The 16,277-nt window shown below is 42.6% G+C and overlaps 1 protein-coding gene across 4 annotated transcripts in view; it reads right to left on the bottom strand.

Moving 5' to 3' along the window:
* Positions 1–16,277, bottom strand: part of NEGR1 (neuronal growth regulator 1) — a 744,190-nt gene that overhangs the window by 198,453 nt on the left and 529,460 nt on the right. For 3 of the 4 annotated variants that reach the window (XM_048495755.1, XM_048495758.1, XM_048495756.1), the window contains exon 6: positions 8,131–8,282. In XM_048495755.1, the coding sequence (XP_048351712.1) occupies positions 8,131–8,282 (152 nt within the window). Of the gene's footprint in view, positions 1–7,296; positions 7,383–8,130; positions 8,283–16,277 lie in introns of those variants that run through there. The other variant, XM_048495757.1, reaches the window with a different exon arrangement.

Below are 16,277 nucleotides of genomic sequence, written 5' to 3'. Positions count from 1 at the left end.
TCACCAGATGTACTACTCTAATGAATGTTCTTCTGCAGAAAGAGATAAGAAAAGCAGTATGGATTGGGGAAAAACTGGGGATGTCTTCCCTGGATATAACTTGTCTACTGTAATGGCTACTGAGTTAGCTAAGTAATAGGCCACCAGTTTATCATGCATAGTACAGATCTGTATCAATTGTTTCACAAATGACACCACTGTGTTTATGTCACCCAGAACTACCCAGAACTACCCAGTATATCACTATGGATACATAATCCATTAAGAAACTTCATGATATCATTGCCCTAGCAAGTACGTGAAGAATCTCTGATGGGAGCCTCTTCTGCTGACCCTCCAGTGTCACATCACCTTGCTTAGGATAAGTCTCCCCAAAAGTCTTAGAACAGATGAAAAAGGGGGTTTAGCTCTGCCCTCACCCTTTTTTGCCCAGGCCAGATGCCTCTTTTGTGCTCATAGGAAGCCTCTCCAGCCTCTTCTTCCAAGAGTAAAAACTTCCCTGAGAGAGCACAGTCTGATCCCTCTCAACACCTCTGGTTCAGTCTCTGCTCCCCTCCCTTGATCTACATCCGATCAGGCCCGTTGGAGAACCTTCCATCTTAAGGCCCTGCCCCTTCTCTGGCCAAGTCTGACCCACTGCCCACCCACTCATCAGCCTCCCTGCACCAGAATCTCTTCCCATACACCCAGAACCTCAGACAGCCAAGAAAGTTCTCCAACAGGCTACGCCAGCTCTTTTTCCATGTTGGAGTCACATGTCCCTCTCATGCTGCCGCTTAGCCTGCCACCCTTCCCAGCACTGTCGGATGTCTCAGAGCTGCCTGTCAGCCACCTTCCTTGCCAGCTGAATCCCAGAGCCAATCCTGCTTACTAGTGGAGAATGTGATGTAAGACTTTCCCTATTCTGTCACTAAACCTCCGTAACAGCCAGCAATAAGCTGTGTCCTTGGTACAAGTGGCTGGGACTGCCCAGGATTCAATTTCTGGCATGACTCAACAACCTAGGACCCTGGTGAAATTTTGGGAACACCCTTTACCTGACCAAAAAAAGTGCCAACAAGTTACACTTGCTGAGAAAGAAGATTCTCACATTCTGTAATGTGAGAATCTTCTTTCTGAGTGAGTTGGCATGTTTTTGTCCTTCTGCACAGTTGCTGTTTGAGAAGAAGACAATACCTACCATTTAATCCAGCACTGAAATAGATCTGCTTAACATTATATACTGACAGAAACTTTGTAAAATATAATTGAGCTCTCAAAAAATATGACCATGCATAATTCTCATTGCTTAAATAAGGCCGCAGTTCTCAGTTTCTGAGTTCACACCTGATAAACTGAAATGCATTTCATTCTACACTATGACCAAATAAGGCTATAGTTTTTAAGATATACAGCAAAATAATAATGACATCACATCAAATCTTTATGGATGAAGACCTTATTTAGGGATTGCTGGCATTGGTATTTATTACAGGAGGTCAAATCATGAATCTCTAATATCTCATCTAGCTTGAACCATAACAGTAGCAGGAATTCATAGTAATATTTTCATAAATGCAGAATATAAAACAAGTCGCTTCATCCATCATTCTTAGCATCAGTTCTTACAAGGCAGGAAAACTCCTAGTTCTGTGCCTGCCAATGCTCATCATATTAGTGGGCTGAAGCAAGCCAGCAAAACACAGGCAGTGGTGATGTTTGCTGCAATGTGATAATATAACTTCTGGTGTGACCCTGAAATGCCAGATTTGCATCAGGGCAACAGTATGGCACTCACTCCAAAATCCAAGTGATAGGGCTGTGCCAGAAGTGACATGACAATGTGACAATGAAGTTCATCACCACCATCCTGCAGGAATTAACCATCCACCTTGTGTTGGTTGGTTTTTATAGAACTAGATTTTTCTGGCCATAGAATGCAATAATTGTGTTTTTGATAACCTAAGCACCTGTGATCTGGGGACAGAAACATTCAAGATTATAGTTTCATTTAGTCATTACATTCATTTCTGCAAGGGTGATTTACCCTGAGTTCAATACTTTGGGAAAGTGTTCATCCCACCCCACACCCCGTTTCCTCACAGCACTGTGGTATATTAGTGTACCTCCTGGGCCTCCCCTGGCTTTCCCCATATTTTTCTCAAACCTGCTTTACTCTGAAGTTCTAGAAAAGACTACAGTAAAGCCTGGCAGGCTGCTGTCTGGGGATGCTGCCCCAGACTCCCTCTCCCCCACCACTCCTTTTCCTGGCCAGGAAGAGTTCTCACCACAGGGAGTCCACTGTACAGTGGCTAAGGCATGGCCACCATGGGCAGTGTCACCATGGGGCAAGCTATCACAGGAAGCTGGGATGCCCTGAACTCCAGAGAAGCTGGAGGAGGTTGGCAGGGAGAGGAGGAGACCAGCATGAATGCTGGGGTCAGCACCAGAGGTGGGCTGGGGGCAGGACCTCTTCAGAGTATGACCAGGATGAGAGATGGCCCAGGCAGCAGGCCTGGAGGCTGTAAGGAGTGGGAATGCCCTTCCATCAGCTGGGAAAGACAAGGAGGATCAGCCCAGTGTGTAGAAGCTGGGCACTTGAGCTCTTGTGAAGACTTCTGTGTGGGTGTGGGTGGTTTATGGGTGGTTGACAGGAAGGTGGATCTGGTGAGGGGAGAGGATTAGAGGCTGTATAGCCTGGAAGGCTGGGGAGGAGAAGGGCATGCTGACAGCAGGAGACTGGAAATTGAGAGGGAGAAGCCCACTTCTGAGGTCAAAGGGATGAGCAAGTGGAGGCAATACCAGGGGGTAGCAAAAATGGCTATTTGAATAGATAGGGAAATCTGGATTTTCTAGCCCATGTGGCAGCCTTTTCCATGACCCTGTCTCTAAGGCAGCCATTTCCTCCTCCTGTCATCAGGGAACTTTTTTTTAAATTGGCCCTTGGATATCACTAGCCTGACATTCCTGTGTAACAATAGGTACAGCAGGGTCTCTGAATTCTCAACTTTAATTTTTAAAAGTAAGTTTTTATTCCCTTCAAGAGATAAAAGGAAAATGGCATATTTTCATAAGGGAAGGAACTAGAGATTGCAGGGATAGCCCATAGGTGCTAGACTTTTTCTTCAGCTGCATCAGCAATGGGAAACCACAAAATCCAACCACCATGTGGGAACCACCTAAGTATTGCCAGGAAAGAGGAAAGGTAGTGTTGTTGACTTCTTAAAGAGCCCCTTGATTGCTGGACTGCCTTATTAGTGCTGGTTTGACTAGAGGCAAGAAAAAGAAAATACCAGGTAATATGATTTGCCAACTTCCCCCATCCCCTCCCACCCCAGAGGATTTTAGGAAACAATCTTGTACAATTTTTCTTGGTGCTGGAGATTTTGGAATACTGAACTTTCATTTCCCATTATAGCAATCTGAACATTGATTATGCAGCTCTGTTCACTGCTTGTTTTAGCAACTAGTGGGGCCCGGCCACGCGTTGCTGTGGCTTACTGTGGTGAAATGGGAAAGGAACAGTAGCAGCAAATCAATTGCAGAGGCCAGCAGTGCGTGCTCATGCAAACACGCAGCCTGATACTGTGCGATGTCACTGATCGCATTCCTTGCGGGGGGGGGGGAATGGAAAGACACCCCTCCCATACATCTAGGCTGACTGGTCATGATCCTTTACCTGGGAGTAAGTTTGGTTGGTGGCAATGGGTGTCACTTCTGAGGAAACCCTCTGAGGGGCGTGATGTAGCCATTCAAAGTATGTCACGGTTGCTGTACCGAGCTTACTCCTGAGTAATGCATGCCTGGTTTTCTTAACTGTAACCGCAGTATTCAGGGAATCTAGGGTGCCTGGCCCCTCCCTCCCATCCCTTGCATGTCGCCCCTCACTCTCTTCCCTCCCTCCCTTCTCTTCCCTTGCATGCCACCCCTCCCACTCCCTCCCTTCCCTTTCCCTCCGCTGGGGTGGGTGGGTCATATCAAGATGCGGGCCCCCTGGCTCCCCTCCCTTGCATGCCACCCCTCACTCTCTTCCCTCCCTCACTTCTCTTCCCTTGCATGCCTCCCCCCCGTCCCTTTCCTCTCCCTCCCTCTCTTCCCTTGCATGCCACCCCTCCCTCTTCCTCCCTTCCCTCTCCCTCATGTGTATGTGTGTGTATGTGTTTCACTTCCACTCGAGTTACTGCCTATGTACTGTTTCCACTGCTCATATCTGGCCATCTGAGCGAACATTCTAAGCAGCACAAACATTCTAAAAGTGACAGTTACACACAGGCAGCTGCATGTCCTTCACCAGGGAGCTCCAAGAAAAAAGGCGTTTTAACTGGGCCAGGTGTGAAATTTCAGGTATGTGAACATCTAAAAACACTCTCGCCTGGCTAACTATAGTGGCTGGGAATTTTCAGAGGAATTGGCCCAGCAGTTACTGAGGTATACTGTCATCAACAAAAACACTGTTAGCTTTTTATATATATAGATAATATTGGTTTCCCTGGTTTTGTGGTTGGAAACAAATAATGACTGTGTACAGGAAGGTTAGAGTTAGTTCCCATTTCAGGGAAATGTTTTGTTTTAACTTGACATTATGCTAATTCAGAAGCATATTTAAAGGAAGCTTTAAAGTCTTTCTATTGTCTCTCTCTTTAGCTTCCCTGCAAACAGAGCTTTTTTATCTCCAGTGGGTACCTTACTACTGCCTGTTCCATTGGGAGAACAAGTTTAATGAATCATAAAATGCTTGCTTTTGCTTATAGTAATGACTGCATTTTATTCCTTTCTGAGAAAACCTAAGCAAATATACTATTACAAAATGCTTGATGCGTACCCCTAGATGGCAGGATGGGACTATCCATTATATGCACCCCTATAGTAAAAGTGGTATTTTGCTCACATGGTTTCCAGCATATTCTGGAAACCCAGAAACAGACTCAACATTAATATCTTTGGAACAGGTTACAGGATGGATTTGAACACAAATAATTAGAATATTGCAATTTCCTATTTTACCCTTGGCATCATGAAACAATCTGTAGTATTTTGTTTTTCATTTTTGCTGCTGATGGTTTGTGCTGCAGTCTCTCACATATAGTCCATCAGTGCTCCAGGCAGCGTGATCACTAGCCTCATAAGGCACTGATCAACTAGAAGACTGAAAAAATAACCACATCTCTTCTAACATCCACCCCTCTTTCACCTTAGCACAGATATTATTTGCAGTTCTTTTTGTAATTTAAGCTGTTCTTCCAGCTATGTGTGATTCTCAGCGAGCTCTCATCCTCATCTAGGCATCCATCACCTGCTTAGTGCCAACAGTACTAGATCACTGAGTGAGAACTCAGTGACTAGATTTGTATCCTGCAATACTCAATGCCCCTGCTATTCTGCAGCAGTATAACTCCTCTGGGGGGAAAAACATGCCTCATGATCATTTTCAATGTTTTCTTCCTTCTTTTACAAAGGAAAACGTAAGGTAATTTTGTTTTGAATCTCTTTACTTGTTTGTGTACTCCATAGCATAGTTTTCCATATGCTTGGCATCCTGTTTAGTAACCCTATGCTAAACATACAATAAGATTTTTTGATCAGCAATTATTCATTTTGGCTAGGTATAAGTTGTATCTATTTGCATGATCAGTTATAATCTGCTTAGAACACTTAGGCTCACTGCAGACGATTTTTTTTATATGTTGAACTAGAAGTTGAAGTGAACTGGTCAAGAGCTTTTAACCAGTGGCAAAGCGCCAATGGGGATATCAGGGGGGCTTGTCCCAGGCGCACCCCTGCCAGGTCATGTGGGGGGCGCAAAAATGCCCCCCATGCATGGGCAGGGAAACCCCTCTGCCCCAGGGAGCAGGCTCTGTAGGGCAGAGGGGGAAAGGAAGTGGTGTCCCGCTTTGTGCCGCCGACGGTGCCAAGCGGGAACCCCCCTCTGCCCTATGGAGGAGGAGGCCTCCTCCTCTGTAGGGTAGAGGGGAGAATGGAAGTGTTGTCCCACTTTGTGCCTCTGGCTATTACTCTGTGGGAGCCAGCAGCCCTTAGCAGGGAAATCCCCCTCTGCCCCACCAGAGCATGGTGTCCCATGGAGCAGAGGGGGGATGGATGGCAGCCTCTGGTTTTCTGCACCCCCATGGGTGCCGCAGCCACCCCACTCACCATCATACAGGATAAAGTAAGTGGTGGTGCGGGGGCGGCAGGAAAACACGGGGGGGGGCAGGAAAACACGGAGGCTGTCCCGGGCGCAGCTTTGCCCAGCTACGCCTCTGCTTTTAACTCACTTTTTTTAATCCTGGGAAATGATTGGTACATATACAGTCACAAACACACACATAGGTAAAAAAATGTAAATAAGAACTCCTGACTCATTTTGTCAGTTATTCACATCCCTGTCCATATGGACATTGAAAGAACCCTGTTGGATCAGACCAACAGTCCATATAGTCCAGTTTACAACTCATTCAGGTATACCTGAATGAGTTTTCACATAGCTATTAGATAACGTGGGACACAGGAATTACTTGAACCTTTATTCAGTTGTCAAGCCAGACACACATGTGCACAGAAGGTTGTGTGTCTGGGTATACAACTTGGAAGTTGAACTTTTGTCCCAGGAATGAGTTCACACTGGAAGCAGCCCTGAGGTGTTGCTATTTTGCAATACCTTAGCACCTGATGATGAAAAAGACACAACTTTTCTAACTTTTTCTATAGGTGGCTAAATTATTTTCCAGGAATACAGTGTGAAGCAGCTCATTGGCAAGGATGCTACAACAGTGGGAATTCTGCCAAACCTAAGGTGTGTCATCTTTTCCACTTCTGGACTCTATTGTTTTAGAGCTATAGTAGGGCTTTATAACAGAATCATGATAAAATCACTTTGTCTTTATACACCAATTGTAGTTCTGCAAGGGAATAAATATAGCTGGCTAACAGGGGCTCTGTATCCTTAGTATTGGCAGCTTTTCTAATTACCCCATCCCAACCGCTCAATTATTTGTTGCATCTTCTAAATGCATCTCCAACACTTTATTTATTCATGCACATTTTAATTAAGAAATCAAAGTCTAATTTTAAAAATATGGTGAGCAATATTTTTCATCAGATTCCATTTATTGTAATACTTGATAAAATATGTCAGTGAATGGCTTATTGTTGGCTAATTGAATTATTAAAAAGAATTATGTATGAGGGTGATGTCGCAAACTGCCACAGTTCCCAGAACACAGACACACATACCGCCCTGCAATAAATCACTGATTTCTGTAGACAAAATCTTGCATATATCACTTATCTAACATGTGCTTATTACTTAACTGTGCATATCACAGTTGCTCATTCAAAATCTTTGCAGTATGAAACAGCAGCACACTATTGGCTCAGCAGTCTCCAAAAAATGCATATTTGAAGTCCTGTAGAAGGTTAGGGATGATCAAGTTTGAATTATTCTTCAATACCTTTCTGTATGTACCACCCACATGATTCAGATGACATTAGTGGGACATATGTGAAAGAACATTTCAGGCTTGGGAATAAAACAGAACTAACGTTCATATTTTACAACTTTGTACCATGAATTAATATTATTTATTAAAATAATGGATGTAGGACCCATTTACAGCAGTGGATACCCACTGAAGGCTTCACTTCTCTGTATGTCCCGTACTTTCACTATACAGGGCACATTGATGGAAACATTGTCATTAGTCAAGCCCTGGCTCCCTGAAGTTCCTTGTTTTATTCATTGGTGGCCTGGATGGTAGACTACAGACAAGCACTTCTAGGGGAGAAACCATTCCTCACAGGATCTTGTGGCTTAAATCCTGGCTACCTTCAGCACAAGTCCAACCCACATTCCAAAGCCATGTGTGAACCAGCCCTGTGACTCAGATCCATCTTGGCCTGACACAACATTCTTTTAATTATATTCATATTGCACTCTATTTAAGTCATCAGGAAAAAGGCTTAAGCCACATGGTGTGGCTTCAAAACAGGCTACATCAAATCAGACATACTGCAAAAGGGTCTACAGCACTATATTCAGCAAGAGTCATAATCCTTTTGAGCAGCCTGCACCAGGAACACTGCTACAGCTTTTTGTTTATGATAAAGGAAAACAACCCAAATATGAATATTTTTCACCCTTTTCTCTTGACTTACGGTTAAGAAGAAGGCTGGCATTGGTTGTGCCTAGCTTATTGGCAGCGACACATGTATAGTTGCCAAAGTGCTCCTCTGTCACATTGTTGACATTTAAAAGTGATCTTGAACTATAGCTTTTAATAGTAATCCCTTGTTGTCCATTGATCAGTCTGGAATGGGAAACAGAAAGGAAAAAAGTGCCTATTAGATGCCACAGGCCAAGCTGTTTGCATCTGGGTCTGATCACCTTGCAGTATGTGAATGAGGTTTTACCACCGGGCAAGAGAAAAAATGAGAGAATAACACAGTTAAGTAGTGCTGGCAGTGCCTTACTTGGAAAATATGTACTGCCACAATGTCTCGAAAGTTACCATTTTAAATACAAGTAAACAATTCTGTAAATACATCTGGGATCACATACAGTCATTTACACTTCTGAAGATCACTGTACCAAATCACACATTCACAAATTGCTTTAAAATTCAGAATACTAGTATGGGAGGATTGATGAGGGAAAGTGGTGGAGGACAAGACGTCTGAGTGATCCCATTGCCTCTGGGAATGTGCTGCTGATGGACTGCTGGTGTGTGGTCAAGTTGCTATACAAAACTAGGCCCAAAATTAGATTCAAGGCTTCTTTCTTTCACTCTCAAATGCCATGGAGCAAAGAAAGATGTAACTACATCAGGGAAAAAGCCAATGGTTAAAAATGCAGACAAGAGACAGGAAAGATTCAGGGAAGGGTGGAGCATGACAGCAAGCAGAGTCTCAGTACACCAAAGGAGCTTCCTTTCATAGGAGGTGTGACAGATATAAGCAGTATGCAGAAGCAGAAAAGCAAGACTGTAAAGAGTTAATCCCTCACAAAGCCTGAGTGTTTGAGTGACATACTGGGAGTGAGTAGAGTTAGGAAGGCAATCAGAGCTTCGGATAAGAAAATAAGGAGTTGAACTCTGAGCCCCAGAGTGGCCAAATGTGTATCGTGTTTGTGAATAAACCTGTGGTGTTGGCAAGGAGATAGTATGGTGGCTAAAGGACCAGATTCTATCCATAGAGGGGAATTATCTTCTAGGGAGGGAAGAATTTCAAGCCCAGGTTCTAATAAGAAAGTTATGTCATCTTCTGGACAGAATGGGTAGAACTGAGGGAACTAAGTGAGAGTTTGTGTCAGAGAGGGACCATTCTCAAGTGAGGAGGGAATTTTTACACTTTGCATATTTTTTTTACTTTACACATATACATACATATATAATGAAGATCAAAAGAAAATATTATAATAGAGAACATTTCTTGTCTTAGGTAGGAGGGAGGTATGGGAGAGTTTACCCCTCATGATTCTGCTTAGATCCAACATTGGAGGCTAGACTCAAAGAAGCTCACAGCTTTATGCAGGGTAGAAAGGGCATTAACATCCTTAAAACTGAATGTGTTATTAATTAGAAACTGGTTCCAATCATCATCATTACCGTCATCATCAAAAAATTAAACACCAGAGATAGTGATCTCAGCAAGAATCATACCATGGCACAGATGGGATTTAAATCTAATGTTCAGCCCACTATTCTATAAAATGATGTACTGGGTCAGATTAAGACTAATTATACACTGCTGCTCTGTCTCATGCTGAAGGGAGATTCTTTTCAAGATAGAGCTTTTGTTATGGACACCTTTGATACACTTTCACTCAATGCGCAGCAGATCCCATAATCTCCACTGTTTGTGAAAGTGGGCAAAGAGCAACCTTTTCCCCTGTTTCACGGGGAGGACAAAAGAAATGGTCCTGTATTATTCTTTGATTCAGATTTTTGGCTCTGACCTGCCTTCCTCATTCTATTTCTGCTCTCCCCGATGATCAGGAGGGCTTTAAAAAGCCTTTTAAAATTGAAAACTTAAGAATTTCAACTTCAAGAATTTGTACTATATTAGATCTATCAAAATAATCAAAGATACAGGAATATCACAATCCCAAGGAATATTGAAACAATAAGCCTCTCTCCTCCCACAGTGGTAGCAGCAGCAATTTAACGGGCTTTAACAAAACTAGCAGTCACAACTGTGTGTCTTTAAGAGTGAGTTGATGAGTGGAGTTAAGAGAACCAGGAAAAGCAAAGACCTGGGAGAGTTCTTCAGGCAAGCTGCCTAGTAGGCAGTGGAGTGCTTCCTTGCGTGTTAATAAACATGAGGTAACCCCACTACAACCCCACTGCACTGCAAAGAGTCCCAAGGTAAGTGTTCCATGCATAATAGGCCTAAATGTCCTCTTTTCCATCACAAAACACTTCTATCAATTTCTTAAGCTCCCATGCTCAAAGGACATACTACCATGACAAAGGATAGAAATACTTTCATCAACCCAAATGCCACTTTTGCAGACCTATCTTACACTTGTTTACTCAGAAGTAAGTCTTATTATTTTCATGAAGGCTTGTTACAAGATGAGTGTTTATACAATTGCTGGCTAAACCTGTATAATATCTTTGAACAAGATTTTAGCAACCTCTGTTCTCCATGGAATTCTCACTTTTTCTTATATCCTGGACTTAAGGAGTATATGCAAACTCAATTGCACTCCTATTCTTCAATATGGCAAAGCATCATGAAAAAAGTCATTTCCTCTTAACACAGGGCAAATGATCTAGGATAGTGGCCAATTGGCCATGCTGGCAGGGGCTGATGGGAATTGTAGTCCATAACATCTGGAGTGCCAAAGGTTCGCCACCATGGATCTAGGAGGAATAAAGCAATACTTTACTGCCTGCATTTTTTTTCCATTTCTTCCAGATGGCTTGTATCTCATCAATATATATATGTTAATCAAGCCAGCAGTTACCTAGAATTGTGCCAGTAGGAATTCTTTCTAGGACCCAAACTATGGCAGATTCCACATGAGGTTCCGATCCCCCCACCCCCGGTGCTATTGTTGCTCAGTTCATACTTGCAACACAGATTTCACATGGAACATGTTGATCGAATTGTTCCACTCTTATTAGCCATGGTTTCTGTGCCACACTAGATGTGGATTGCTTTGCTCCCCCCTTCCACTATTGTTATGCTGCCATCATGATTTTCTGCTCACTTCTAAAAATTTGGGTGCATAGGAGCTCAAGAATAGCACAATATTGTCTGTGTATGTGTAGCGCTGTCAAGTCACAGCTTACTCATGGTGATCCCAGAAAGGGCTTTCAAGGCAGTGGGAAACAGTTTGTCATTGCCTTCTTCTGTCACCTCCCTTTGTCACCTCCCTTACTAACCCTCCTTCACTTCTGAGATTGGGCTATACCATGCCACCTTCCCTGCTAGCATGATATAGCACATTAAAAAAAACCCACTGTGCATTTGCATAGTGCTGCTCTGGTATAATACAATACTTGAATACTTCGGTAATGCTAACTGCTGCAAGGTGTCTACATTGAAAACATTAACTGATCTGTTTCTTGAGGGAAGGAGAGATACAGCACTTCAGTGATTTTTCAAATGCTAATCTAGACAGCAGAGAAAATCACTTTGTCCTATGTAGTAACTGACATGGGTTTGTGTTTGTAACCCTGACCAGGGTAGCCTAGGCTAACTCCATCTTGTAAGATGTTGGTAGGGTTAGACCTGGTTAGTATTTGGATGGGAGACCACCACTGCATCTCTCACCTTGAAAATCCTATGGGATCACCAAAAGTCAGCTATGACTTGATGACAAAAACAAAACAACTCCCCCCCCCACACACACACACAAAATAGTAATGTTATGATACTGCTGTGGCCTGTCTCCCATCTCAGTTATATCAGAAAAGGGTCAACAGGCTCATCCCAGCAAAAGATATACTTTCCCTTCTAGACACATGAACAAGATCAACCCAATAATGTCACCTGGGGAATGTTTTTTTTAGGTTTAAAAGAAGAGCATGAATGGCATTGCTGAAGGAGGGGGGCTTCTGTGCTGAGCCAGCCCATATTAGAAAATTTAGTGCACTGAAGCCAGGCCTTAGAACCCAAGATAAATCTCTGATGATGGAAGCATTTTCCATCAGTGAAGTGAGATTTTCTCATCTCCCCCCTCCTGCTGCAGTCTGAAATGCACCAAATGCTGCTCCTGCAGGACAGGAGACTTCGCTCCCAGAACTGCATGTGGTGGGAGTTGGAGATATGCAGCAGAAGGGGTAACTGGCAAAAGAAGAAAAATGAAATGAGACAGCCATATTAACTCATCTTGATGTAACCTATATCAAGTGCAGTTCAAAAGCCCAAAGAAACTAAGCATGAAGTGACCTTGCCTATGGGGATTGAGAAACTTCTAGAAAAGATTAATCTACCCCTCTACATAACATCTTTGTTCTTACAACTTGGATTGATCCATTCTCTATTTTTTTTCTTGTTTAGACTTCCTCCCTTATGGACATTTAAAATACACCACCCCTTCTTGCCCTTTTCTAGTTGATTCTAGAGTTCAGCTATGGTGTCATCCTTATGCATTTAACTTAAAGGGCTTCAGATGTGAATTTCATTATTGCTGGAGGACTGACACAACCTCATTTAAGATTCCCTAGCACAACAAACCCTGGAAACAGATGAAATAGCAATTAATACCTGCCTTGGCCAATCCAAACATTTCTGTTTTGGAACCATTTGTTAGCAGGGCACCTATAACCACATTCAGATATAGGAAAAGCCTCGTTAAATGTGAAAATACTTAGCTATGCTTGATTACTCAGAGAATTGCTTATATTTCATCCTGAAAGCAGAACTCTTGCTTATATAAACAAGTTACCATTTAATTTTGATATATGGAGGCAGCACATCATAAATTCAGGAGAGAGATGCAATTTCCCCACCACCATTCAGCCTCAAAATCCACATCTATTATTATTAATGGTATAGCTGCATATTGATGATTTAATATTTTACATTACATTAATGCTCCTATTTTTTATTTAATCACTACACAGTTCTGCATATAAAACAGATTTTTGTATAAACATAAGTTTCCAAAGCAGTAGGTTGCATGTTAAAAAGAAATGAATGGTCCTTCTCAAAATCTAAAAAGAAATGTGCTATTTCTGCCCCTGGTAAATGAACATGTGCACCTTTAAGAATTTTAATTTTGAACAAGTTTTCCAGCCACGTAATCTGCTATGTGATTCACTTCAACTACTTCCATTTCAGTGACATCATTTTCATGACATCCTTTTTATTTAATTCATTAGGGCTGAGAGAACACTTTCCTGGGAGTAAGCAACAATGAATAAAATAGGACTCATGTTCAAGTGGGTTTGCTTATGGTTGCTCCCTACATGCATTTTATTTGCCAGAGCCAGAGTAATTGCTGCTAGAGCCATATTAGAGTGCTGTACTCTGGGATATCCAGGTTTGAATCCTCAGACTGCCATGAAAGCTTGTTGCGTGACCTTGGGACAGCCACACTAACTAACATATCTTCCATGGTTGTTATAAGGATAAAATAGAAAAAAGGAAAATAATTTAGATCTCCATTGGTAGAAAATTAGGGCATAAATGAGCAAAAAATTAAACCAATTTTAATTCATGGGGCACAACCATCTTAGAATACACAAACATGTGATGTGATACATTTACAGTGAATTTTAACCTACTAATTCAGGAGTTCTCCATAGCAACCAGCACATTTATGAATAACGATGAAACAAACACAATAGAGAATGATGATTTTATTTTATTTGCATTTGACACATTTTTTAAATAGTTATTAGTTGAATCTACTTCTAAAGGCTAATTAATATGGTCAGAAACATTCAGGCATTATTCAGCCAGAACTATTACAACAAGACAGCTCATACTTTAGTGCCAATTTACACATTGCTTGGAGTAAAGAGTTAGGGACTGTACATTGTACTCCTGTATAGTTTGTATTTTCTGTTGCTGTAAGTAGGCTCTTACTACGTAACTGTTGCATCATTTAATGTGTGGTGTTAATACTTATCTGCTTCACCATTTTTTTGATCTCTCATTTATTCCAGATTTCTTCAAGTTATGTGCTATTGCACTATCAATTGTATGTCCCATCCTGTTGTTTATATTGACCTATTTTCTATAATCCACCTTGAGTCCCAGTGAGCCTTTTTAGACTTCATCCTTTGTGGACATTTAAAATACACCACCACTTCTTGCCCTTCTCTACAAACAATGTAAATTTATTTACAACCAATGTAAATAAATAGATAAATAATGCACGAGGAAGCTGTAATTGTTTCTCCCTCAAAGTGCTAGTTTTCATTGAGAAGGTATTATTTTTAGCACAAGAAAGAGAATTCAAAAATTCACCTTCTCTTCCTATAACCAGTGGACATATTCTCATACTGCAGATTGGGTATAATGACTCTTTCTGCTCCTCAGACCACTGGGTACGTGCAATGAATTTGAACATCTGTTCTCTATTGTGTATATGAAATAATAATAATCTTGTTCAATAAAAGCATAGTTTCTCATTCCAAGTAGGCTTGGCGATTCGGTATTCCTGAATCGCAAAAAAAGCTGTATCGCGGCGAGATTCAGCTTTTTTGGCTTGTATTTGGGCTGAATGCAAGCTGCCTGAATACAAGCTGAGCCGAATACCTCAGAATGCAGGATGCTGAATAGAAATTCAGTATTTGGCATTCAGGGAATTTAAAATGTAAGGGAGCCTCAAAAGTGGCTATCCGCCTTGGACTCCCTTTAAACAAAGTTTCCCTAGCATCTGTTTCGAACTAGAGAATCCCCCCAGGGAATCCCCCCCAATACTTACCTTACATTGCTGTATGTGTTGGGGGCTCTCTGGTGTGATCTGGGGAGGGGACAGCCTGAAGCCCAGCAGCAGCAATGGTACTGTTTGAGCTGGCTGCCTCAGGCTGCAGTATCTCCCTCTTTAGTTTTGTAAACTTGTTACCAGGACAACAAATTGGAGTGAACTGGGTGTGACTCAGTCAATGATTCACCTTCCATCTCCAGGTCAGGATAGTTGGAGGTTAAGTTTAAAAGTTTAATATTTGAATATCTAAACAGAGTTAGATATGAAGGCAGGAAGCCAGCAGGGGTGTGGGGGCTTTCCAGTGTTTTGCACTGAGTGTTACATGTATGACTATCAACCACTAGGGCAGAAGTTGTGGGTGTGCCCTTGCTGCAGTGAGCTCCTAGCACTCCGGGAATGTGTGCGTTCTCTTGAAGCCAAGGTGGCAGACCTGGAGAAGCTGAGAGAGGCAGACAAGGCTTTCAGAGATCTAACAGCCGAGTCCCACTCCCAGGGTGACATCTCTTCAGATGTCATGGAGAATGAGGGTCTGGGGGACGGAGGGTGCCCATCTGAGGTGGTGGAAGATGGAACCCCTTCCTTAGCTGGTGATCAGCTATCCTTTCGCACCGAGGATACCCCTCGGGGAAATGGGGGGCTTCTCATAGTAGGCAATTCGATCATTAGGAATGTAGAGAGTTGGGTTTGTGAGAGGTGTGATGACCATATGGTGACTTGCCTGCCTGGTGCGAAAGTTGCGGATGTCACGCTTCATCTAGGTAGGCTGTTAGACAGTGCTGGGGTGGAATCAGCAGTTGTGGTCCACATTGGCAGCAATGACATTGGGAAATGAAGCCAGGAGGTTCTGGAGGCTAAATTTAGACTGCTAGATAACAAGTTGAAGTCCAGGATCCCCAAGGTGGCATTATCAGAAATCTTAACTGTTCCACGCACAGGGAAGCTGTTCCAGCTAGGCAAGCGGAGATACAAGGTCTCAGTGTGTGGATGAGAAGGTGGTGTAAGGCAGATTTGTTAGAAACTGGAGCACCTTTTGGGACAAGGCAGGTCTGTACAAAAGGGACAGGCTTCAACTTAACCAAAAAGGAACCAGGCTGCTGGCACTCAACATTTAAAAGGTGGCAGAACAGCTTTTAAACTGGTTCTGGAGGGTTTTCCGGGCTGTGTGGCCATGGTCTGGTGGATTTTGTTCCTAACATTTCGCCTGCATCTGTGGCTGGCATCTTCAGAGGTGTATCACAGAGGGAAGTTTGTTACACACTTTGTCCAGAGAGAAGAGAATGTTTGGGGTATATATTATCCATGTCCTAGGGTGGGGAACCAATCAGTAAGTGTTGGGGTGGAACTTGTTATGCAAAGATGTGGTTGATAGTATTGTATTGGGGCTTATCAGTCCAGGGAATGATTTACCTTTTCA

The sequence above is a fragment of the Sphaerodactylus townsendi genome, linkage group LG05 (genome assembly GCF_021028975.2).
Source record: "Sphaerodactylus townsendi isolate TG3544 linkage group LG05, MPM_Stown_v2.3, whole genome shotgun sequence".
Taxonomy (NCBI): domain Eukaryota; kingdom Metazoa; phylum Chordata; class Lepidosauria; order Squamata; family Sphaerodactylidae; genus Sphaerodactylus; species Sphaerodactylus townsendi.
This window is presented reverse-complemented; position numbering and strand designations above follow the sequence as displayed.